Here is a 26,681-nt window from a genome sequence, read left to right on the forward strand (position 1 = left end):
GTTGACAACAGAGCTAAGAAACTAACCGAATGTTTCTAACCTCTGCTAAAACTCCAGATCCAATATGCTGAAGAATGCAAACTATTGAACATCACTCCATTTCCCCCTTCCCTGGTCATCTCTGAAAGATATTTCTCTGAACTAAAATTAATTTCAACATGTGCCTAACTGGAAATAATCCTCAGCCTCCACTGGCATGTTTGCTTGCTGTAGTTAACAGTCCAGTTTCAGTTGTCAGAGGTCTTATTCTTTCTCTGCCATTTGAATTTTATTCTTAAGAACTATTCAGTGAGTCCCAGCCATGAGACTTTAACTAGCACATCCCTTTGAGGATAACAAATATATTCAAGCAGACCAAAAGTCATAGCCCTCCCTCAACCATCTCAAGGCTGGAGCTGAATAGCATCAATGCCCAACAAAAGCAAAAGGAAATCTTTTGTGGATTTGATTATATCCAAAGGTATGTGGAGATGTGGGAACGCTGTGCAAGGCCAGCTGGGAGGGCTGGGGTGAAGAGTACCAGGAAGAGGAGAGGGAGGTGATAAAAAGTTCAGAGGAAAGATAGATCTCCAGTGTTTCAGCTTGTCATACTCTATGTTTCCAATTTTTAGTTCCTTCTTTAAAATTTTGAAGATTTTACCTGGAAGTTGAGTTTCATCATGTCTCACAGATTTTGATCTCTATCTAGCATTTCCTCTTTGTTATTTTTTACATTGTCTTTCATTTCATTTTCTATTTCCTTCCGGAACCCAGTAACTATTTAGGAGAGAGTTTATAAATTTCCAAGTATTTGGATATTAAAAAAAATTTTATTAATAACTTCTAGTTTCCTTACATTGTAAAGAGATAGGTGTGTAATTTCTGCTCTGCAAATTTGCTTGGATTAGCAAGAAGTCATTTGTCATTCAATGACACAGAGTAGTACACATTCCCCATATTTCAGACACCAAATTTAATGTAGCTTACTTTTCTATGCCATTTATTTTTGTTTGCTTTCTACTTCTAAGAAGGAACAACTTCCCCAGAAGCTCTCCTATTGCCCCAGAAGGCACTTCTCCTAGCCCTTCCCTTATTAGTCTCTCTTATGAGGTTCCCTTTCCACTAACCAGAAGCCTTAGCAGGAAGAGGTCAGATGATTCAGGATTGGTCAAAGAGATTCTATTCATTTCTTTCTACATCTCATTTCAAGCCCTGGCCTTAGCATCATATAGGCTTCTAAAATTATTATTCAGCCTACTACTTGGATTCTCTGGGATTAAAAATTAAACTTTCATTACTTCTTTATGTGTCCTTCACTTAGAGTTCTGAGGGCTTAAATCACTTATGAAATATTAATGAGAGGTGCTGCTTTTTATTCTGGAAAGATGCTTCTGCACCATTCATTGATTTGTTCTATACAATTTAAAAGCTCTCTTAGACAAAAACAGATGAACTAACAGTTGATCTGTTCTTGCTATACTCATTCTTTTGTTACTGGCCACATTACATCACCCATGGGCAATGTGTGTTTCTAGAAGCAGAAGTTTAGTTGAAAGAGATATATAAATCCAAGAATTAATGCATAAATGTGTGCTTCTTAATATAAAAAGAAAAATATAGATATGCTACACTGGATCTGGGCAATACCACATTTATTATCTTCTGTAGTTGAATTTTATTCTCAAATAAAATGTTTACAGAGCTCTCTTATTGAGCAAAAAAATCTTTCAAAAACATACTATACATGAAAAAGATATAGTAGGCAATAGTATCTTTATTTAAATATCTCCATTTAAAGGATAGATTTGCATGGGAACAAGACAACTGGAACCACATAATTAGAAGATGTAGGATTTTTAGAAATGCATATATTCATTCAAAAGAAAATTTCTTGTTATTATTCATCCAGATCTCTCTAAAATTCCCTCTCTTACTTTTCATTCTTTCTAAAATATCGGGTGGTCTTTTCTCTCTTATAAATAGAGTTAGTAAATGGCAAAGCCACCTGCTTTCTAAACCACTAGTGTATCTGAAATACCATTACTCTTTTTTTTATTCCTTTACTTAAGTATTCGCTTTTTAGGTATACCTTTTAAAAATGAAATCGCCATTTCAGAGAGCAATATTTTGAGTCATAATAATGCCATTTGAATTTGGTTCCAGAATCACTTTCTTCCATGCCCACTGTCTGAAGGACATGAAAAGAAGTAGATATACTTAAAAAAAAAAAAAAAAAAAAGGCTCAGTTCACAGATTATCCCAATAGATAGATGTGAGGTATTGGCAAGAAATTGATAGAAGTCAGCATATGTCTATCTAGCTTCCCCCATAGGTACATTTAAATCCTATTCTGACAATAACTAGAGTTTGGTCTTTGTGACCTCAATTTCCTCATTTGTAAAATTAAGGATTTCAATTAGATGACCTCTCAGGCCCTTGCTGGTGCTAAAATCCTACAAATCAATTGTATTCCTTTAGGATGGTCAAGGACATAGTAGAAAATCTTTTCAATTATTCAAATCACTATACATGTCCTGTCCTTCTAATAGAGCTCTTATATTTTCTCCATCAACAACCTCTGAGGGAAATTTAATCAAGACTTTATGGGTGTGTGTGCACATCAGAATGTCAGTACTTCAATGGCCAACCATGAAAGGGTCTTACCAGCTCTGTCTGAACTGTTAAGTTCAAGGCAGGAGTTGGAAATCTGGCCTAGGAAAACCTTGCATTTTTATAACATTTTAATACTTTAAGCTTCTTTTATCATTCACTGTCTTGATTTATATTCACAAAGTTTGAAGGAATAGGTAGGGTATCTTGTAGAAGAAGGCACTGAAGCATTCAGATAAAAAATTGTTCAAGGTTATGCAGTCATCAAATGACTGAGCAAAAATAAGCAGTTAGATAAATTAACTCTAATCCCATTCTGGCCACATAATATTCTCCTATTCTGTTTTACAAAATTAAATGTTTCAATGCTTTATTTTTAATAACTTTTCACAATGAAATAACTTCTTACTGAAATTCAATTAGAACATAGTGCAAGGCCAGAGAGGGCAAATCATTCCAGATGCTTTGGTGACACCTTAGAGCCATAAGAACCCCACATAGCACCTAATACAAAGGTACTCAGATTTCCCTAAAAATTAGAGTTACACTGTTGCCTGTCTCAGAAAAGGATTGTGCATGGTTCCATGTTATGGTCCTGTGACCAGGGAGCCAGATATGGAATTGGGAAACTCACAGGGCTTCTTTCCTATGGAAGGTGAGCCACCTTTTGCAGTCATAGCTACACAACTGTGTCTCTGTTCTTATCAGAGAACAGTACAACTGGAACTAATTCAATTTCCAGCTCTCCTACTCCCCAAACATGTAACCACGGGCAAGAGACAATTTCTCTGGGCCTCAGTTTCCTCATTTCAAATAGGAATAATAATGGTTTTTGTGAGGATTCAATGAATTAACTCATATCAAACATGTACCACATCTAACAGATAGTAGAAAGACAATAATTATCTAGTTAATTATAGTACTTTAAAGTCTTAGAATAGCACCTGGTGCATAGTAAGTACTCTCTAAGTGTGAGCTACTTTTTTCTATTCTTAAAGTTAAAAAACAGATGGTGGAAATTTAATTTTTATTTACATAAAAATATCTAAAATTGCTCCATAGTGTAAAATTTAAATGTATTTTATGGAATATTTTGGAAAACATAAACTGAATGAATATACATGTTTACCTCACCCTCTGAAACAATGATCTCTGGATTAAAAAAATACATTGAGGGACGCCTGGGTGGCTCAGTTGGTTAAGCGGCTGCCTTCGGCTCAGGTCATGATCCCAGGGTCCTGGGATCGAGTCCCACATCGGGCTCCTTGCTCAGCAGGGAGCCTGCTTCTCCCTCTGCCTCTGCCTGCCTCTCAGTCCGCCTGTGCTCACTCTCTCTGACAAATAAATAAATAAAATCTTTTGAAAAAAAATTAAATAAAATAAAAAAATACATTGAAATCCAGAGAGGCAGTTCGAGATGGCAGTAGAGCAAGATCCCGAACTCACCTCTTCCTATGAACACAAATCTCCAGCTACCTGTAGAAAAATTCCCTCTGAAAAAGAACTGAAAACTACCTGAACAAGCTTCTCCACAACAAAGGATAAAAGCGCCACACCAAAATGGGAAGGAGAGGCAGAGATTCATTTGTAGGGATTCCCTCTGGGGATGGAGACACTGGCAGGTACCATTTTTGGCATTCTCCCTCTAACCTGCTAGTGTTGGTAGGCATACCCAGCATTTAAGTTCTGTACTCCATGACCCTATCTAAGCCAGCCAAGCAAGTCAAGCAAGCCAAGCAAGCACCCCTCTCCATGTACCACTACACTGCAGCCCACCAGCTAGGAGAGCACCCCACTCCCCATGTGCCTCTCCACCTTAACCTTGCCAATGACAACCTAGTGAATGCCCCACCCCTGCATACTACTTTAGAGTGGCACCACCAAAGCCAGCCAGCCAGCACAGTCCATACAAAGGATGCCCTGTGAGCATCCGGTTCTGGTGGCCAAGGGGGATTAGACCTGCATCCTATGGGTCTGAAATAAATGGGGAGAACATTCTTGGAAGGCTACCACTCCCAGGGTACTGCACAGACAGCAGATTGGAACACATTCCCAGTTTTGCTGTGAAAAAGTCCTATCTATCTGACATGGAGTTTTGGCCTGGGAAGACAGACTTCAGGATTACCACATATGTAGAGGCTATAGAAGTGCTCTCAGGAAGCATAGGCTGGGGGATACCATCTTTTTTATTTGATCTCACTACAGCTCACCAATACCTCCCAGAAAATAGTTCATACACTCATCTCAAGCCTTGAAATTTGCAATTGTTGCTAAGCAGACACATCTAGATCATTTGGACTAGAGCCAGCAGTGTCCATAATTGAGGTCCCACAGGACTATATATATTTGCATACCTTAAAAGCTGCTGCCTGAGTGTCTAGCTTCTAAATAGCCTGAACCTAGGTGCTGACTGAAATCCACCCCCTCTGGAACACTCACAGGTCTTGGCACACCCTCAACACCTGGGACCTACCAAGAAAAAAATCAGGCTGCTTAGCCAGTCATAAAGATTTAAGAGACAACAAAGGCTTAAATGATAGGGTTTATGTCCTACACAAGATCACCCAACCAAGACTGGGAAAATAGCTGTTATACCTTATACATACAAAGGAACACAGATAGATAAGCAAAACGAGGAGACAGAGGGATATGTTCCAAATGAAAGAACAGGATAAAATCCTGGGGGGGGCGGGGAACACCTTAATAAAACAAAGATAAATAATTTACCTGATAAAGAGTTCAAAGTATGGTCCTCTGAAGAAGAATGAATGAACATAGTGCAAAAACTTCAACTAAAGTATAGAAAATATGAGAAAGTACCAAACTGAAGCCACAGAAATGAAGAATGCAATAACTGCTCTGAAACATATGCTAGGAGGTTTCAACAGCAGATGAAATCAAGCAGAAGAGAGAATCAGTGAGCTGGAAGACATGGCAGTGGAACTCTTCCAAACAGAGCAGCAAAAGGAAAAAAATAATAGTAATAACTTTAGCTTAAGGAACATATAGGATATCATCAAGCAGAATAATATTCACATTACAGGGGTTCCACAGGGAAAAAAGAGAGAGAGAAAGAAGCAGAAAATTTACTTTGATTGATGAAAGAAATTGAAGGAGACACAAATAAATGGAAAGATACTCTATGCTCATAGGATGGAAGAATTAATACTGTTAGATTGTCCAGGTTACCCAAAGCAATCTACAGATTCAATGATACACCTATCAAAATTCCAGTGGCATTTTTCACAGAAAGAGAACAAATGATCCTATGATTTGTAGGGAACCACAAAAGATTCTGTATAGCCAAAGCCATCCTGTGAAAAAAGAATAAAGCTGTAGGCATCACGCTCCCTTATTTCAAACTATACTACAAAGCTAGAGTAATTAAACAGTATAGTATTACAACAGAATCAGACATAGAGATCAGTGGAAAAGAACAGAAAACTCAGAGATAACCCCAACTACATACAGTCAATTAATTTACAATGAAAGGGGCAAGAATATACAATGAGGAAAGGAAATCTCTTCAATAAATGGTGTTGAGAAAACACGCAAAAGAATGGAACTAGATCGCTGTCTTATACCATACACAAAATTAACTCAAAATGGATTAAAGACTTGGTGTAAGACCAGAAACCATACAGACTAGAAGAAAACATAGGAAGAAAGCTCTTTGACATTGGTCTTAGCAATAATTTTTTGGATCTGACTCCAGAAGCAATGGCAACAAAAGCAAAAACGAACAAATAAGACTTTATCAAACTAAAATGTTTCTACAATCTGAAGTAAACCATCAACACAACAAAAAGGCAACCTGATGAGTGGGAGAAGACATTTGTAAATCACACATCAAATAAATAGTTAACATCCAAAACATATAAAGAAATCATACAACTCAACAAAAAACAATCCAATTAAAAAAATGGGCAGAGGATCTGAGTGGACATTTTTCTAAAGAAAATATACAGATGGCCAACAGGCACATGATAAGATGCTCAGCATCTTTAATATGAGGGTGATGCAAATTAAAACCAGGATAAGACATCACCTCACACCTGTGGGAATAACTATTACCAAAAAGACAAAAACAATGTTGGCAAAGATGTGGTAAAAGGGGGACCCTTGTGCACTTTTGGTGGGGTGTAACCACTATTGAAAACTATATGAAAATTCCTCAAAAAATGAAAATAAAACTACAATATGATCTAGCAATTCCACTTCCTGCTCTTTAACCAAAGAAAAGAAAACCACTGATTTTAAAAAGATGTATGCACCTCTATGTTCATTGCAGCATTATTTACAATACCCAACATATGGAAACAACCTATGTATCCATTGATCAATGAATGGATAAAAAAGATGTGGTATTTGTGTAAATATAATAGAATATTACTCAGCTATGAAAAAAACAATGAAATCTTATCATTTGTGATAATATGGATGGACCTCATCAGCATTATGCTACAAACTTTCAGTCATAAAATAAATACATCACGGGGATATAATATACAACATGGGGCCTAAAATCAATCATTCTGTATTGCAAATTTAAAAGTTGCTATAAAATAAATCTTAGAAGTTCTCATCACAAGAAAAAAATTGTTACTTTGTATGGCAACAAATCAGTAAATACACTTAATGTGGTGATCATTTCACAATGTATACAAATGTTGAATCATAATGTTGTACACTTGAAACCAAGGTAATGTGTATCTCAACTAAGCTAAATATTAATAAATACTACTGTGGCACCATGCTCAGTGTACTTCATTTTTCACCTAAGTCCAAATCTTAAACTAAAATTCTTTGTTTCTCCACTATACGTATCAAGGAGGGAAGAGGGCAAGAGGCTACATAGGTTTTTCCTGGAAAAATAAATTGGGTCTAACATGAGCAAACAAAATTGCCAATGCCTCTCTGAGTTTATATAAAATGATTGCACCCAACAAAAACTGTTTTGTCTCTCTTTCTCAATACTCTAATTTGTGGCTTGACCAATAATTAAGCAAAAGAAATACCAGGCCAGGCAAACAAAAGTGCCTTTTTGTTTCAGATGTTCTTCACATTACAATCATTACACACACTTAAATCAGAGTTAAAGTTTTTTGAAAGAGAGCATGCAGGCCTAATGAAAGGACAAAACCTACACTCTGAAACAAGGGTCACCCAATGCTTTACCTTAATTCTCTGCCACCAAATAGCTAGTTCACCTGGGCAAATCCTTTTACTTTTCTGGAATGAGTTTCCTGGACAATCTATGAAAACTGTGTCTTATTAGTAAATCTTACTAGTCTTTCCTATTTGCATTCACCTCAGTTATTAAGGATCGGTTTCATAGCTTGTAATTAGGCACTATTAGGAGTTCCTAGTCTCAGCTTTCATTTTTAACCTTTGCTATTTCATTACCAATCTCCTGTTTCACCATCTATAGATCTATTTTTGGCAAATTCTTTTATACTCTCTAGAACAGTTGTTCTCAGACTCTAGACTGAGTCAGAATGACCCGGGAGAGGCCGAGGGCTTGTTAAAACACGGATTGCTGAGCATGCCCCTAGAGGTTCTGATGCAGTAGGTCTGGGATGAGGGACAGAACTGGATTTCTAACATCCAGATCATCCAGGGAATCCACACACTGCTGGCCCTGCAACCACTATACTATAGAATACAAAAATGCTGATTAACGTCATGAAAGGGCCATGGACTAGTCAAAGTTACCTCCATGTAACTCTGGGAACAGCCACTCTGGCCTTCCAGCTCCACATGGGTGAAGTTGACCTGTATTTGTTCTCCCAGGGGCTGCGTTATAATATAGATGCACTGTCTGCTGTGAGTGAAAGGTCCAGACAAGTCAGAAGACAGATGGCCCTCTGGGTCTGTGTAGTTTCCTCCACAAGGCAGATCCGCTAAAGAGAACAGGGAAGACAAGGGAAAGGTCCTGTGAGTGGCCATTCCTGTGACCGTCAGGCATTAGATACAAACTTTAAAAATTGACACACATGCACACACGATCATATACCCATTTTATTCACCCTGTACAGGCCTATGTCTCTAATCATATTTTCAGTTTGACGTGTGTTTGTGGGACATCCATGTAGTGCCTAAAGAAATAGATCCATACATGTGTGATCTAACTTCCCATTTAACATCCTCTTCTACATTTAGAATGTATCCTAAATACATTTAGGCTCTCCTTCAGTCCAAAAAGATTTGGGGCAGCTTATAAAATATATGTTACAAAATAAAATATAGGGCTAGAAAAAGGAATCTAATTAAAGGAATAATGAACATAGAGCAGTAGGGTATGCTCAAGGGAAAGTTGACATACACAGAAAATGGGTAAGGACCTCACAGTCTATAGAAGGTTGGCTCTAGATTCTGCCTGAAGCCAGGGCAAATGAAGAAAGGGGGCCTGTGAAAAGATGTTCATGGTTACTTTTCCTGATATTGAAACCTGAAAGGTGTTTTCTCTGTGAATTCTCATCAGGGCCCAATGATGTATTTAAAAATAAAAGCCCTAAAGTAAAAACCATAGAGTATCTTATTGTTTGTCATTGGTTTGCTGGTTTGTTTTAAGGTGTCAATACAAGCTATAAGCATAAAAAGATGGCACTGTCCTTCATATTCATATGCTCTCCCAATGATCAGGTTACTTACAGGGTGATGTTAAGTAGGTGACATGAAAGCCTTGGTCATTAATCTGGTTGTCAGAATGAAAATGAATTCTGGCAAAGGGACCTGTAGTCTGGAGTGGTGGGACAGAGAAAGTGGTGCAGAATTTCCCAAGAACGGGGTCCTGAAACAAAGGACCATCTCGAATCTAAAAACAAAACAAAAGAATCATTAAGCACAAAATGGTCAGATTTTGACAAACCCCAGTCATTTTGTACATTAACTTCAGAAAAGCTGTCATTGGAAACTGATGGCTATCAGAGGTTCTCCCATCACATATATATCCAATACTCAGTTGGGTTCACTAAAGGGTAGTCTCCTTCTCCCACTATCCTTAATACCTTATCTCTGTCTAAATTTTAATTCCAAGTCTAGGTGTATAATTTGAAATTTTCTTACGAACCTTCCTCAATGTTTTCTTTCCTTGGTTTTTTCCCCCTAGATGTTTGTTTTGTAATGATAAATTCCTAGTAATTGAGAAGGAGGAAATGAATATATGCAAAGAAAATGGAAGAAGGAATACCAACAGTATCGACTGATTCACAACTTGGTCTAGGTATTCAGAAAGATCAGAGTTTCTGGAAAGGAAGTGAAGTCAGGTTGACGCAACATAGAGTCAGTTTAATGTGTTTTGGAAGTGCAATCCTAAGGGCACCTGGCCCAGTGGGTTAAGCCTCTGCCTTCAGCTCAGGTCATGATCTCAGGGTCCTGGGATCGAGCCCCGCATCGGGCTCTCTGCTCAGCGGGGAGCCTGCTTCCTCCTCTCTCTCTGCCTGCCTCTCTGCCTACTTGTGATCTCTGTCTGTCAAATAAATAAATAAAATTTTTAAAAAAAAGTGCAATCCTAATAGTAACTGAGTACCATGATAATGACAATATGACCTGAGAAATCCTTTTTAATTGTTGATTTTTAATCTCTTAAATAATCATGTTAACCCCTCTGTAATTCTGTTGTAACTGAAAGTTCTGTACTACCTAGAACACCAAACATCAGTGCTATTTTAACATGGCCAATTGGGTCCACTCAAATTACTTTTTCTATCGGCAGCAAAGTTCTGAGACAGCATTACTTTATTCCTATATTTAACTACTTCCTCGAAATATCATTGAGAAATGAGAGGCATTTCAATATTATCAGAATGATTGATACTTTCTATTATGCGTATATCCAGGAATTAATGTGGGAATGAAAAAAAAAAGCCTCTAATTTTAATTTGATGGAAAATCCATGTTACTGTTAACATTTAAAAGATTATGTTGCTGAAATTTTTCAGGGAGAGGTAGATTTTTCCAGTCACTCCCAAGGGTTTCGAATCCATTACAACTGCTAAATTACTAATGACTTTAACTTGTGGAGATCCCTGTTTGACAGCCGCACCTTTCTATCCTTTATGAATAATTCCATAGCACTCCATTCTTCTCTAATGGACTTAGAAAAGCATATTGTCTTTTATCACTACTGCAAGGACTACTAAGATTTATGGAGACAAACAAGACAGGAGCAACTCAATCTTCTCAATGATCTTTTCAGTCTACAAATGCAGAGCAGCATTTCTGATATACCCATAAGCTCACGGCCTTTTTTCTTCTTCTTCTGTATTTTAATCTTTTACTAATGTTAAGCAGGAGGGGCACAGACTGACTTCTCTTCTCCCAATGACAGTTATCAATATATTCTAAGCTCACCCACTAGCAATCAATTTCAACACAATTGCTATTATTTTTCTTCACAGAGCACTATAGTTAGCTTGTGAAATAATGGGTCAGTTACCCTAGACAACTGAAGTCTTGATTCTGCATTGGAAAAGATAACCATTACTGTTTCTTTTGTTAATTCTTCCATTCCCTCCTTAGGGGACTGGGCTTCCAGGAAATGACATAGGAACAGTAAGGCAATCTATTTCCCAGATTCAAACGAAACCCAGAAGAACCAACAAGCTGACACAATTAAGAATAAGGAATTAGTTGGGGCGCCTGGGTGGCTTGGTGGGTTAGGCCTCTGCCCGATGTGGGATCGAGCCCCATATCGGGCTCTCTGCTCGGCAGGGAGCCTGCTTCCTCCTCTCTCTCTGTCTGCCTCTCTGCCTACTTGTGATCTCTCTCTGTCGAATAAATAAATAAAATCTTTAAAAAAAAAAAGAATAAGGAATTAGCAAGACTTAAGATATCAGCTGCCTATTGAAGAATATATCTAACTACTGCTAGAAAATTATAGTCATCCACAGGTATCACCAAACCATACTTCCCTGAGTTCCAATCAGGTCATGATATGTTCTATTCAAATATGATTGCTTACCTCAAGATAATCTTTGCTGCAATCATCATGGTGCTCCAGACTCAAGGTCCCAAAAGTAAATGTTATCAAGAGCCCAGGATTGGTTATTACTTTCCAGACACAATCTCTTCCTGGAGGATAGTTTCCAGGATATCCCGGAGATTTAATTGAACCATAAGTACCCGTCAGTACACCTCCACACTCTAAAATAAGAGGAAAAAATAACTTTATATTGTATACAAGTTATAATTTATGTAGAGTTATCATAGTCCTTACTGCAAGAAGACAAGCTTTGTTGAAACAACTGTGTGCCATTTGGGATTCCCTCATAAATTAAACAAGGCTTTCATTTTTCCAGTTTAATACAGTTATAAGTCTAGGAATATTAGCTGATAAATAAATGAGTCACTCCTGCAATATGCTCTGTGCTTATCAGCTATCACATGGTGATATGATTTTAAAATACAGTGCTGAACTGTCTGCGGGATGAGATGATAGACACTTCTTTTCACTTTGAAAGAGATTAACTTCTGTATAACTTTTTAAAAGTTCTGGTTCTTAAAAAGTTCTTCTTAACTCTTAAAAAGTTCTGGAACTTCTATTACCCCATGTCTTTCAACAAACCAGATTATTTTATACAGTAGAATAGTCAAGTGCTATGTAATTTTCATTTGAAAAGATTTTTTAACACTATGATATAATTAAACTCTTCATTTTATAAGTGAATAAAATCAAACGTCTATGGGTGGTTGAGCCACTTGCCTTGACCAGGAATGGAGTGAGGTAGAGGTGGGGCCAGGCTTTGTGACACCCATGCCACTACCACTTCATTAATTACCCCCCACCAACCCTCTAAAGTTGTATATCAGTGACTAAAGGAATCTTTTCTTTATTAACATTCACATTTATTTAACAAAGACTCTGTGATGGCTTATACGAAATACTATACAACATCACTCATCATCAGGGAAATATATTCAAAACCACAATGAGATACCACTTCACACCTGTCCCAATGGCTAAAATTAACTACACAAGAAACAACAGGTGCTGGTAAGGATTCAGAGAAAGTGGAATCCTCTTGCACTGTTGGTGAAAATGCAAACTGGTGCAGCCACTCTGGAGAATAATATGGAGGCTCCACAGAAAGTTAAACATAGAACTATCCTACAATCCAACAATTGCATTACTAGTTATTTATCCAAAGGGTAAAAAAATACAGATTCAAAGTGGCACATGCCCCGATGTTTATAGCACCATTATCAACAATAGCCAAACTATGGAGAGAGCCCAAATGTCCATCAACTGATGAATGGATAAAGATAATGTGGTATATATAAACAATGGAATATTACTCAGCCATCCAAAAGAATGAAATCTTGCCATTTGCAACAATGTGGCTAGAACTAGGTGTATTATGCTAACTGAAATAAGTCAGTCAGAAAAAGACAAATACCTAATGATTTCACTCACGTAGAATTTAAGAAAGAAAACAAATGAACATATGGGAAAGGGGGAAAAAGGAAAAAAAAAAAAGGAGAGAGAGGGAAAATAACCATAAGACTCCTAATGACAGAGAGTGGACTAAGGGTTGATGGAGGGAGGTGGGCGGGGGATGGGATAGATGGTGATGGGGGGTTAAGGAGGGCACTTGTGATGAGCACTGGGTGTTGTATGTAAGTGATGAATTACTAAATTCTACTCCAGAAATCAATGCTGCACTGCATGTTAACCAACTAGAATTTAAATTAAAAAATTTAAAAAGAAATACTACTGTAAAGTTGAAAAACAGAAATGATAAATAAGAGTCTAGGCTGCAGTGAAAATAAACTAAAAAAAAAATAAAATAGATGACATTTCTAATATGCATGATATACGATTTACACAGCTATGCAAGTTACTTAGACAAGTCTAGCTGCCAAGGCAAAAAGTGAAACAAATTAGATACATGATTCTCACTGTTCCTTATAAGAAAACACCTGAGTTGCTCAGAGGAAGAGGATTTGCCTAAAATTTAGTAGTTAAATTATTATATGGATAAAAAATTACAATATCATAAGCAAAGTAAAATGTTAATGGTGCGCCGTGAAAAAAATTCAATACATAATACAAAGAATCAACATCTCTGATATATGAAGAGCTTCTAAAAAATAGAGACATCAAGAGCTCACTGGTAAAAATTCAAAAGTCCTCTATACTTGGAAAAGATGTTCAGTCTCACTCATAACAAGGGACATACAAATAAAAACTTTGCTGAGATACCATTTCTTGCCTCTCAGAATGATACATATCCAAAATACCGAAAACAAATGATCAGTATGATCAGTGGTACATGGAGAAGTAAGCACTCTTGTATATTGCTGGTGGGAATACAAGGTAGTACAGCTCTTACAGAAGAGATTATGGCAATGTCTAGCAAAAATACAGACATTTATTTTTAGACCAAGTAATCACACTTTTAGAAATCTATTCCAAAGATACACTGGCAAAAATGCAATAAGACAACTTCCCAAGGACTCTGTTGCAATACAGTTTGGAATTCCAAAAGGCTGGAAACAAGCTAAATATTCATCAAGGGAGGGCTGACTAAACAGTGAGTTAGATATCCATGTAATGCACACTATGATCTCATCATGGAGTAGTCTCTAGGACATATCAAGTGAAAAAGCAAACTAACAGCAGTGCGTATTATATGCTACCATTTTTTTAAATGGGGGGAAACTTGATCATATGTGATTATCTGCTTATATTTTTTAAATGGAAGGGTAAATCAAAAACTAATAAAAATTGTTTCCTTTTGGAGAAGAAAGGAACAAGACAGAAGGGACAGGGATGAAGGTTAAACTTCTCTAAATTTATCATGAATTTTGATTTGGCTTTGGAAATATGAATATGTTTTATATAATTATAAAGAAAAATTCAATAAAAATGAAAAAGTGAAATCTTTAAAATCACAAACAAAATGAAACAAAATAACTGTTGAACTAACAGTTTAAAGATGGAGAAGAAAAATATTCCAAGACACTTGAAAACACTGTAAAGTTCGAATATAGAGCTTGAGTGCAACATATATTAAGTACAAAAAGAATAGCCAAGGAATACTAAATGGCTTTCAGTTATCATATTATTAGTAATAATATTGATATTGTTATTTTAAACATTCATACAGTAGGATTAAGTACACAGGTAATATGTTAATGTCACTGGGAACCAAGATTTTTCAAAGTGAGAAGAGGTATAAATATAAAATTAAAAACCTGTAATTTCAATATGCAAATATATTGGAAGATCATGAAGAACACATGATATGCCTTTTCCTTAAAACTAATAAAAATAGGGCAACTGGGTGGCTTAGTTGGTTGTGTCTGACTCTTGATTTCAGCTCAGGTCTTGATTTCAGGGTTGTGAGTTCGAGCCCCACACTGGGTTCCACACTGGGTTCCATACTGCGTATGGAGTCTACTTAAAAAACAGTAATATTTTGGGGGTACATGGGTGGCTCAGTGGGATAAAGCCTCTGCCTACGGCTCAGGTCATGATCCCAGGGTCCTGGGATCAAGCCCCGTATCAGGCTCTTGCTCAGCAGGGAGCCTACTTCCCTTCCTCTCTCTCTGCCTGCCTCTCTGTCTACTTGTAATCTCTGTCTGTCAAATAAATAAATACAATCTATAAAATTTTTTTAAATAGTAATATATTTTAAAAATTTCTAGTTCCTTCTACTGAAAGATGTATAGAATTTGTTCAACCTAGTAGCAATAGCCACTCCTACTACCCAGATTATAGAATCTAAATACCATTTCCCATTAGAGGAGTACAACTCTTCAGAGAAATAATTGGTTCCTGTCCCAACACAATAAATACATAGGAAGAACCTGGAACATCTTTCAGAGCAGAAAAGCAAGGAAGTTTCCAAAGGTAACCAGAATTGGGTCAAAGAGGCTCAGAAACTAACTTGAAAGTTTTCCCACTAGTCAAATATGAAACATTTTAACATAGAAAAAGTCTAGACTAGATTATAATACATCAAATATGATAAAATATGAGTTCATATTTGGTACTATAACCAAAATGAAATAAAAAGAATAACAAGTAATTGTTCATTCTGGAGAAAGCTAGGAAACCAGGTAATTAATTTGAATACTGGAGAAAAATAGGGGGAAGAATCAAGCATCTATTCTACCTTTCTTAACTGATCTGTATGTGAGAGTAACCAAATAGTTGATATGGGAAAGGCCTACTCCATTGAAGAACTCCAGATAATAAATAAAGAATAAAAGATAAAATTCAACTGCCATCATTCTGAAAGCCCCAATTAATCTAAACAATGAGCCTATGGGTTGCTAAGGCCATTAGAGAAAGGGCAAAAGAGAAGCTTTCTAATAGAAAGATTAACCTGAAAAAATCAAAACACTCTAATCAATGTTGCAGTCATGACAGGGAGGCAAATAGACATTGAGTACCTTCAAATGTGATCCTTTTTGTTCCCCTAAACATTAAATTGAATTTGATCAAACCATTCTAGCAAAATCTAGAATATGAGACGATATGCAAGACAAACAACAGTTTCTGTAACACATCAATATGAGCAATGGGTACTATTTGGTAATAATAAGGAATTACAGTTTGTTTTAGTTTTTATTGTCTTCAGGCATTGAGAAGCAAGCAGTGAAGGACTGTGATCCTTCAGAGGAAGAAAGCACAAGCGGTGAGTCCCATATATTCTCCCTGTGTGCCTTTCCCAAACTGCAGTGCCGGACAGTGGAGTCCAAGTAGCCACAGTACTCCTACTGGGTGAAATAAACAAAACTCAGGATTTGGGGCCCCTAGAGTAGCTGGGATTTTGGAATAAGGTACTATAGTGAAGACAGCTGCATGGCCATAACACCCAAAAAATTTATATGAGTTTTCCTTGGGCCCTTAGCTGAGTCTTCAGCTGCATGTACACAAGGGAAGACTATATTAAAAAGTATGAGAGCTATGAGACATAGTCAAAATCTCCAGCATACGTATAAACTGAGTTCCAGAAGGAGAGGACAGAGGAAAAATGACAGAAGAAGAGGAGGAAAACCATGCAATCATCTCAATAGATTTAGAAAAAGTATTTAATATATTTCAATATCCATTCATCATAAAAATTCTTGACAAGCAAGGAATAAAAGGTAAGATGGCTCAAAAACATTCATAAAATCTTTGACACTTCTTCTATTGAGGTGGGGTCTGTGTCTCCTTCCCTTGAATCTGGGTGGGCTTATGAGTGCTTTAACGAAATAAAAGTATGGCAGAAATAACACAGTATGACTTCCAAAGGTGGGTCCGAAAAACCCATGCAGCATCTGCCTGGGTCTGTTGTAAGGCTTGCTCTAAGACAGACCAAGTGCCATGAAAGAAGATCCACTACCCTAAGACCACCATCAGAGAGGGGCTACGTGGAGGCATTCAAGTCAACAGCCTGGTTCAACTCTTATCCAAAAGCCAGCATCAACTGAGTGAGTCATCTTGGGTTTCCAGCCTAGTTGAGCCTGGAGATGACTACAGTTTCAGCCAACATCTAATTGTAACTGCTTGACAGATCAAATGATAATTGGGCCCTTTCCAAATTCCTGGTCCACAAGATCAGAAACATAAAAAAATGATTAATGCTCTACAAAACTAAATTTGTGGGTAATCTGTTATACAGAAACAGTAATTTGGAGTGAACTTCCTTTATCTGGTAAGAGTTATCTACAAAAACTTACATCTAAAACATTATATTCAACTGTTAAATACTGAACGAAATTTCCCCATGAGGTTGGGAAGGAGAAAATGATGCCCACTCTACCGCTTTTGTTCAGTATGGTACTGGATATCCTAGCCAGGCAATAAATAATGTTAAGGAAAAGAAAGAAATGATAGTTACAAAGATTGGAAAGGAAGATGTTAAAAGGAAAACCACAGACCCCAAACAGTATCACTTAGGCCAAGTCCCGTAGCATGGGCTTATTACCTAATCTAATTGCACTTTCAGCCTCTCCTAGAAATGTAATCTTAATCTGTCAGTCAGGAATTTTCCACTTAGGGCCAATGAGTCTGCCACATGGGCTCTCTCCATCCCCCAAAGGAAGATGAGGTAATCTGTATGATTAGACCCTTCACCCTTCCCATTAAGGGAAGACTTTGTCTGGAACAATCTTTTTCTTTTGCTAATAGTTTCTTGCCCTATTCTTCTTCCTATAAAAACTTCTCATTTCATATAATTCCTCAGGGCTCCCCTCTGTTTGCTAGATGGGATGATGCCCCATTCATGTACTGTTTAATCCCAATTAGATCTTCAAATTTACTCCATTAAATTTTGTTTCTCAACAAAGAAAAACACTCTTTACTCACAGATAACATAACTGTGTATGTAGAGAAATCCAAAAGAATCCACCAAAAAAGCTGTTAAAATTGATTAATGATTTTAGCAATGTGACTGGATTCAAAATCAAATATTTTAAAAAATGTCGTATTTCTATATATGACAACACATAACACATAAAATTGACATTTTAGAAAAACAATATCATTTTATATAGTATAAAATATTAAATATCTAGAAAAAAAACAACAAAATATGTGGAGTAAACACTGGAATCTATAAATCACTGCTAAGATAAATTAAAAAGAGCTAAATAAATACAGAGATAGTCCATGTTCATAAAGTGACAGGGCTAATATTTTTAAGAAGTCATTTCTTCCCAAGTTAATTACAGATTCAAGACAACGCCAACAAAATCCCAGCAGATTTTGGGGGAATATTAACAAATTGATTCTAAAACTTATAGGAAAATGTAAAGGATCTAGCATATTTTAAAAGAACCAAGTTACAGGACTTATACAATCAGATTTCAAGCTTCAGTAGTTAGTTAAGCCAATGTGGCACAAGGACAGATATATAGGCCAATAGAAAAGCTGAGGAATTCCAGAAATAGATGCACAGATTTATTTACGAGTGAATTGGAGGTTCAGTACTCCTCTATCTGCCTTTTTACCTGTTTAAAAATTGTACAGTAAAAAGCTTAAAAAAAAAAAAAAGTAGAGCCCCAAAAGACAAAATAACAACAGAAAGAACAAATTATCAAGTGGTCATTAAGATAAGGAATACTAAGGAAGGAACGACGATGTCTTCAAGAACATCGCTGCAGTAAGTTACTAGTAGAGTTTATAAGAATGCTGTTTGGTCATTTCATAAGGGACCCATTAAGACTCGTGGTTTTTAATCTTTCTTATTCATCCAAATTTTGTTATCTCTAAACACAAAATGGAATTCCAATTCATTTTGTATTTATTTTAAAAGAATTATAAAAGTATGATATAATCCCTAGATCTCAAAACATTTAATGTTATCAACAAGTCTAACACTAATGAAGAAAACTTAATAATTTCAAGATTTTGCTTGATTTTTCTTCATGTTTACATACCTGGTTGCTGCGTTTCCCATCTTATTGTAAAGCCCCTCTCACTTCTGAAATGTTCAGAATGGAGATGAAAATAGAGGGCATTGTCACTACTGAGGAAGTCATGAGGGAGATCAGAGCCACAGAATCTTCCAAGCTGGAGTGCCGCAGAGGACTCTCCATCGTGAATCTGAAGAAACTCGTGTGGACAATTGCTCACTGATTCTAACCGGAAAAAAGTGAAAGTGATACGCAGCACCTAAAAATGTAAAGGTCACAATGTATTGTTTTTCATTTCCGTATTAATTCTAAAGCATTTCTCTCACTAATTAGGAAGCATTCATATTAAGTCACCTTTCAAGAGACATACCTGTAATTTCCCAATTATCCACAAATACATATGACAAATCTACAAATTCAATAAGTTGTGTTAAAAATTGCTTAGGCTCCAGCTAATATAAAAATATATCAAAAATCTTAATGAAATAGATTTTTAACAACTTTATTGAGGTGTAATTGGTATACAAAGAACTGTACATACTAAACGTATATGATTTGATGAGTTCTTGGACATACTGCCAACACCTGTGATGCCCTCACCACCATCAATAGGCATATCCAACACCTCCTAGAGTTTCCTTGTGTCTCTCTTTCTTTTTTTTAGTGGTAAGAGCACAACATGAGCTCCATTGTCTTAACAACTGTTGAAGTGCACCATAACATATTGCTAACCACACGTACAGTGTTATACATCAGATCTCTAGAGCTTACACATCTTGTGTAACTGAAACTTTATACCCATTGAGTTGTTACTGAATAGATTAATGAAATATATTTACCAAGATTTCATTAAACTGTGAAGTCCACTAAATATAGGCCCTTCAGATGTATAGCTGACAATGCTCCCACATCAGTAAAACACATTCGACATTTGAAAAATCTACCTTGAGTTAAATGTAATTGACTAATATTACCATTCACAAGAATTTATATCCTGGCTGCCTGAATACCCTGTATGTGTAGCATACCCACAAATGTTTACTGACTGCCTCCCCCCGAACCAGGGATGCTGATTCCTGAGGGTTCTCTGTACTTCTCAACAAGATACGAACAGACTGACAGCCTTAGGTATAGACTGAGTAGGTGTGTGTGTGTGAATAAGGTCAGTAAGACCTCAGTGGTTGGATGTCATTAAGAGATGAGTAATGCCAAGAGTGGAAGGAAGATAGGGAAAAGGTAATCTGAAGGATTCTGAGCAGGCAGGTAGAAGAGAATAAACACAAAAATACATTTCCAAGTTAAAATGTTAGAATGTACAAACTTAAATATAATAATATAATTAATAAAATAAAAAAGATTTTGTATGGATAACATCACTTAAAAGAGCCAAACTATTAAAAGGGGGTCGTTGGATTTGATTCTCATTATGATCTAAAAACCACAACAGGGGCACCTGGGTGGCTCAGTGGGTTAAAACCTCTGCCTTCGGCTCAGGTCATGATCCTGGGGTCCTGGGATCGAGCCCCGCATCAGGCTCTCTGCTCAGCGGGGAGCCTGCTTCCTCCTCTCTCTCTGCCTGCCTCTCTGCCTACTTGTGATCTCTGTCTGTCAACTAAATGAATAAAATCTTTAAAAAAATAAAATAAATAAAATAAATAAAATAAATAAAAATAAAAACCAGAACAGCATTTAGCTAATGAGAAAGGATATCAGGATATTTTTGAAATTCTATATTAGGATAGTTTAAAGATTTGTAATCTAACATTGCATCATTTTTGTCCTTGAAGTAATTTCAATAAAAATCAAATAAGTGTTCATGAATAGAACTACCCTGATTTCTATAAAATTCCTATAAAATACTATATTATGTAAATTGTGGAAATAAGAAGATGCAAAATCACAATAATCAAGAAAAACATCATTTTTTTTTACAAATCAATAATAAAAGTATTAAAATTTTTTCACAAAATGACTTTTCTTGAAAGAAAAATGTTTTCAATGCCAGGAAATAGAATTCATGAACACTTAATGGGAGGAAGGAAATTCACATAACATACCCACTGGGAAATTGATTTTGGAGTTGATGCTATTGTGGGGCCACCAGGCCCCAAAGAATCCTCCCATCTCAAGGGAAAAACTGTGTGGTGACCATTGTACAATGACCCCCGTAACATTAGTTTGCTGGAAAAAGTTCACAGAATTTCAAGGGAAAACCTTATCTATTCAGACATACAAACTTCATTTTAATGAGTCTAGGAGTTGGCTGAGAAATAAATATTTGGAAAAGTCTGAGTAATGAATGCTGGGGATAAAAGCACTAAAAACCTCAGGGTCAGATCTTAATTTGAAGAGTGTTCATGCAGCCATTCAGAGTCACTGCAGTCAGTCAAAAGGCCTGGGCTTGGGTCTGGGCATACCACTTACAAAGCATGTGACCTTGGACAAATTCCTCAGCTGCTCCAGGCTCCCTTTCTACAAACTTAAAATGATAATAATAATTCTTATCTTTCAGGGTAGGGTTACAAGTGTTAAAATACAATGACACTATGTATGTAAAGCAATTAACAGCACAATGGCACAGGTAAGGCTCTGACAAGAAAACCATCTTCATAGTTGTCCCCATTTTGCATAATAATTAACAAAACACTGAGGGGTCATCTTCAAACAGGACTCTCTCAGGAACAACATGACTTTACAAATTCCAGGCTTGCAGCCGGCCAATCCCTACAGAGAATTATCCCTACTGAACAAAACATGGAGTTTGCAATCAGACAAACTTGACTTTGAAATCCAACTGGTCTAATTACCAGTTAAAAAGTGTTTTTTAAAAAAAAGACTTAGCTTCTCTTAGTTTCCATTATCTCAACTATAACATAAGGACACTATCACCTATTTCAAAGAGTTAGTATAACGTTTGAGAAAAGTGCACAAAATATCTAGCCCAAAGCTTGACACCTAGCAGGCCCTCAATATATAATGGTTGGATTAGCACCATATGTATTTTATGTAATATGTACTCATATTGCATATTCATGTATACAGATCCACATTTGGGCAGGAGATACTGCATTTACCTTTCCCTCTTCAGTTCGGATGACCCAGAAGCAGTTGACATCATGTACGTAACCAACGTCAGGGCCCGCATAGCTGAAACTTCCATTCATCCCTGAGAGGGACCCTCCACAAACTGCCAAGGGAAAGAAGATGATTTCTGCTTTACAGCGACTCTGCAAAGGAAGAGTCTAGGCAGCTTTAACACTGCTGCTGAAATTTTGGAGAAGTCTGAGTAATTAACGCCGGAGACAAATGCCCTGCCATTCTTTCTTCTCCCCGTCCCCCTTCTCCTTGGACACCCTCCTAAGTCCCACCGGTTGTTGGAAGTCCACTTAGTATCTCCTTATAACCACCATGAGCCTCCCCTGCCTCTTTTTGTTCTCTCTGACTCCCATTCTCTCTGCCTCCATGTCTTGGCCCCCACACAGCTTAGTTCCAAACTTTAGTTTTCTTAACTCCTCTCTGTCATTTTGTATTAGACTCGTCTCCTCAACCAGAAGATAAACAGATAATATGTGGAGATAGTGTTTTATGCTTATGTCTTCATAGCATCTACCAGCGTCCTCAACACATAGTGAAGTCTCAATAAATGTGCTGATTCCAAATCAAGAGTTATATGAGGGGGCTGGAGTAGTCAGAAGAGGCTTGATGAAGGAGATTGAGGCTTGAAGGTGAAGTACTCCTGAGGGACAGATACATTTGGATGCAAAGCAAAGGAGATTTAGAGATGTCTGAGGAGAAAAATATCCCAAATAAAGGAACACAGCAAGGTGGTACATGGGATCAGGTGATAAGAAAAGACGTCTGGCTTGGAAAGGGAATATTATTAGGGAACTAGTGAAAAACAAGGTTAATTGGATGGGGTAAGTCCTGGTTATAGAGAATAATTGAAAAATAGTCCCAATCTTTATTTAACTGGTGGGCAATGGGGAATGACTGTGCTTTCTAGAGCAGGAGACAGACATGATTTAGTGCAATGTTACAGGGAAATGAAACGGCTGCTGTAGAGAAAACTCTCCCTAAAGAACTATACTATCTTAGCATATTTTGTTTTCAGGACAGACATCATAAAAATGGCAAATACTAATTTAATTCTTCCTTTGAAGGAAGGTTCTTCTGGCTACAACCGAGATAAATATTTACCTTGTAAATTCTAGACTACCGCTGCAAGGGAAGCCTTAGTTGTAAGCACTTGAACCACATGACAAGAAAGCAGAATCTGAGGCAGGACTCATTAAGGGATGATCCCTCCATGCTGTGAGCATCCGTGAGCAAAGGAATGCGAGTGTACCTTGCTGGGGAATCTGACAGAGGAGTCCAGTCCAGGAACGTGTGCATTCACAGCTGAAAGCATTAACGCCATCCACACAAGTTCCCCCATTCAAGCAGGGGTTGCTCAGACACTCATTTATGTTTTCTGTACAGTTGACGCCAGCCCAACCTGATTCACACTTACAAATATAACTGGAGACTGTTTCCTAAGGAAAGAAAAATATAGTGCCATAAAACAAATGAATAGACAATAAACATGAACCAACTCAAATAACAAAGAAAATTAGTGTTAAACGATGTACGTAGCAGGTGTTGAGGCACGAATATCTTCTGGTAGCCTAACTTGCAATGATTCACTGAAATGGTAATTGCTAAGGAAGGAAGAATAAAGGACTCACAATGCACTGTCCATTTAAACAGGGGTGGCTCTGGCAAATGTTACTGAGTTGCACACATCCATTTGGCCCATAACCATTTCCGGTAAACCCCGGGAGACAAGTGCAGAGAGGTAGGGAACCTGTTTAGAAATCAAAATGGAAGTATAAATACAGACCTCCTCGATTCAAACCCAGTAACAAAACTCAGGCTCTGTTGTCTAGATAAGAAAATGCCAAAGTCAAGTCTGCCTATCTCTCGGGGCAGAAACACCAGGCATGAAGAGAAAATAATAGAATCTTTTTCTAATTTTTATCTTAAAAAATAAGAAAGGCATTATGCATTTCCAATACTTTGTATACAAATTGGCACTGGTGCTGTCAGTCCATTTGTCATGGTTCTGAGTTGTGGACAAGTGCGAGGTACACCAAGGGAAAGGGGAGTTTCTCATGGAGGGGTTGACAGCAGAAAAGGGTATTCTCATGAAGATGGTATCTGTTGCAAACACTGTACCGATATTGACTATAAACAGGTACTATTTTAATCCCCGTTTATAGGTGAGGATAAAGCACAGAAAGATTAAATGTCTTGACAAAGGACACACAGCTAGAATATGGTGGAACCAAGGAGAAAATCAAAATCCAAGCAGTATTTTTCTAGAATCCATACTCCTAACTATTTCAGTATGCTGTTAATTATTTTAAAAACATTTAATAGTCACAGTACATACACATATATATATAAATTATCTCTATATATTATATACATACATATATACATGTATGTATTTTTTACATATGTGTACAGATATATCACATCAGTAAAAATAAAAGTGGTATTTGGAAATAGCAAGAGATATGTTATTCAATAAATGAAGTTGGAGCCATGCATTTGAGCAAAAATATCAAGCAATATTTGATGCCAAAAGATCAAAGATCTTAATGTTAAAAATAAATGAAAGTACAAAAGAGCAAGCACTTGAGTTCTCTAGGAAAGGCCTAATTCCAAGAGGAGAAAATCCTATAAGAAAAGATTTATCTTTTTGACTACATAGAAATTTTAAACTTCTAAACAGAAAATACCACCACAAAATTAAAATAAAAACAATGTGCCAGGGGAAATACATGTAAAACATTACACAGGTAATGAGATAATATCCTTAGTACATAGTGAAATTTTATAAATCGATGAGAAAGCAGATGAACAAAGGACATGAACAAATAGAAAAAAAAAATAAAGCCAATACATATGTAAAAAGTATTAATTACTGGGGTGTCTGGGTGGCTCAGGCAGTTAAGCATCTGCCTTCTGCTCAGGTCATGATCCCAGCTTCCTGGGATCCAGCCCCACCCACAATGGGCTCCCTGCTCAGTGGGGAGTCTACTCCTCCCTCTCCCTCTGCCTCTCTCCCTTTGTCTGTTGTGCTCTCTCTCTGTGTCAAATAAATAAAATCTTTAAAAATAAAATAAAGTATTAACTATTAGTGTTCAAAAATGAATTTTGATACGGTCAAAATTAAAATAATGGGAAGGCAATTTTTGCCTATAAAATTGACCAAAATGAAAAATAACAATAGTATACAGTATCGTGAAGAGTGGGATACATGTATACTTTCATGCACTGTTGGTTAGTATAAATCGATATGTTTCTGGGAGAAAATTTAGCAATACATATTTTTTAAATTATAGGAGGTGAAACTTCTCTTACACAGCATTGCAGACACTGTTGGCTATCACCCTAAATCTAGTTTTCCATTCTTTAGTAGTGAATTATTTATTTTAACTGGGGGCACAAGCACCTGAAATAAACTACATTTCCCAGCCTCCCTTGCAGACAAGGTTAGCAACAGGTCTCAATCCTGGCCAATGGCATAGAAAAGAAAGAGTTTTTAAAGGGACTTGACAAGCGGTCCTTCCTCCTTTTCTCCTTGCCATTTTCTCAAATACAGTCATAAATTAATTAGCTGGCTCGATTATCTTGGTAAATAATTGCTGGGTTAGGCCAGACCAGAGAAGAGCACAGTCTATCACATTAAAAAATCCAATGTATAGTTTTAAAATAAGGATTACTTTTTGGTTTGAAAACCAAATAAGAATTTTGAAGGTAGGGGACTTTGTTTTCAAAATGTTGATTTGTTTTAGAGGGTCATATTAAGATACCCCAAACCAGAGGAAGAGTCATCACCAAGAACCGAGGAGCATGACGCGTCCGGGTGGCAGCCTCCATTATTGATGGAGCAGATGTCAATGGGTGTGCACACTCTTCCATCGCCTTGGTACCCTGATGACAGCAAGAGCAGGGCATAACACACAACATTAAGACTATTGAAGAATCCCAATCTCAGAACCAAGTATCATGAACCAGGCCAACCAGAGATCTTCTATCGTCAGAACAAAAAAGCTAAATATGAAGCCACATACACATGGGAAACAACAAACCTTTATAAATTGTGAAACAGCCTGTGGAGATAATGCAGAATATATCATACATGTACATCATGCACACATTTCTATCATTAAGAAGAAAGGACAAATAAGAATTGGGAACCTGATGGCAGAAACAATGTTCTGGGTTGTTTCTCCTAACTAAAATAAAAAATAAAAATAAAAAGATCCATGAAACTACTGGTAGACTTAGAAAGTGCTGATACTAAGCAATTTGACATTTTCTAATTGCAGTGACTTTAATGATCTGAGAGTTAAATTATCATAGAAGTCCTAAGTACTGTTGTTTCACATGAATAAAACATACAGGGTTTCAATATATCCCTTAGAGCTCCCCGAACTTCTTGGGTAGTCACTCACTCAGTTTAGATCACAGGATAGCCGTAATGACTTCTTTCCAGAAGAGAAAGAAAATAACATGTATCATATGCTTACTAGTTAGCCTGTTATTTAGCAAACTTTGTATGTAAAACATCTCATGACTTCATTGTATCAATAAATTATTTGTGGGAACAATGGGGCTGCAGATCTGCGATTCGCAGAGAAAATGTTTCAAATTCTGCATTATCTCCACAGGCTGTTTCACAATTT

At 36.9% G+C, this 26,681-nt stretch overlaps 1 protein-coding gene across 1 annotated transcript in view; it reads right to left on the minus strand.

Moving 5' to 3' along the window:
• Positions 1-26,681, minus strand: part of CUBN (cubilin) — a gene marked incomplete at its 5' end in the record, with an annotated part of 255,728 nt that overhangs the window by 212,452 nt on the left and 16,595 nt on the right. Inside the window, 8 exons of the mRNA XM_080812400.1 lie at positions 8,305-8,492; positions 9,244-9,406; positions 11,555-11,736; positions 18,970-19,204; positions 22,020-22,132; positions 23,291-23,477; positions 23,670-23,788; positions 25,831-25,926. Coding sequence (XP_080668526.1) covers positions 8,305-8,492; positions 9,244-9,406; positions 11,555-11,736; positions 18,970-19,204; positions 22,020-22,132; positions 23,291-23,477; positions 23,670-23,788; positions 25,831-25,926 — 1,283 coding nt within the window. The remainder of the gene's footprint in view (positions 1-8,304; positions 8,493-9,243; positions 9,407-11,554; positions 11,737-18,969; positions 19,205-22,019; positions 22,133-23,290; positions 23,478-23,669; positions 23,789-25,830; positions 25,927-26,681) is intronic.

This window comes from Martes martes (assembly GCF_963455335.1).
Source record: "Martes martes genome assembly, chromosome: 8".
Lineage (NCBI taxonomy): Eukaryota > Metazoa > Chordata > Mammalia > Carnivora > Mustelidae > Martes > Martes martes.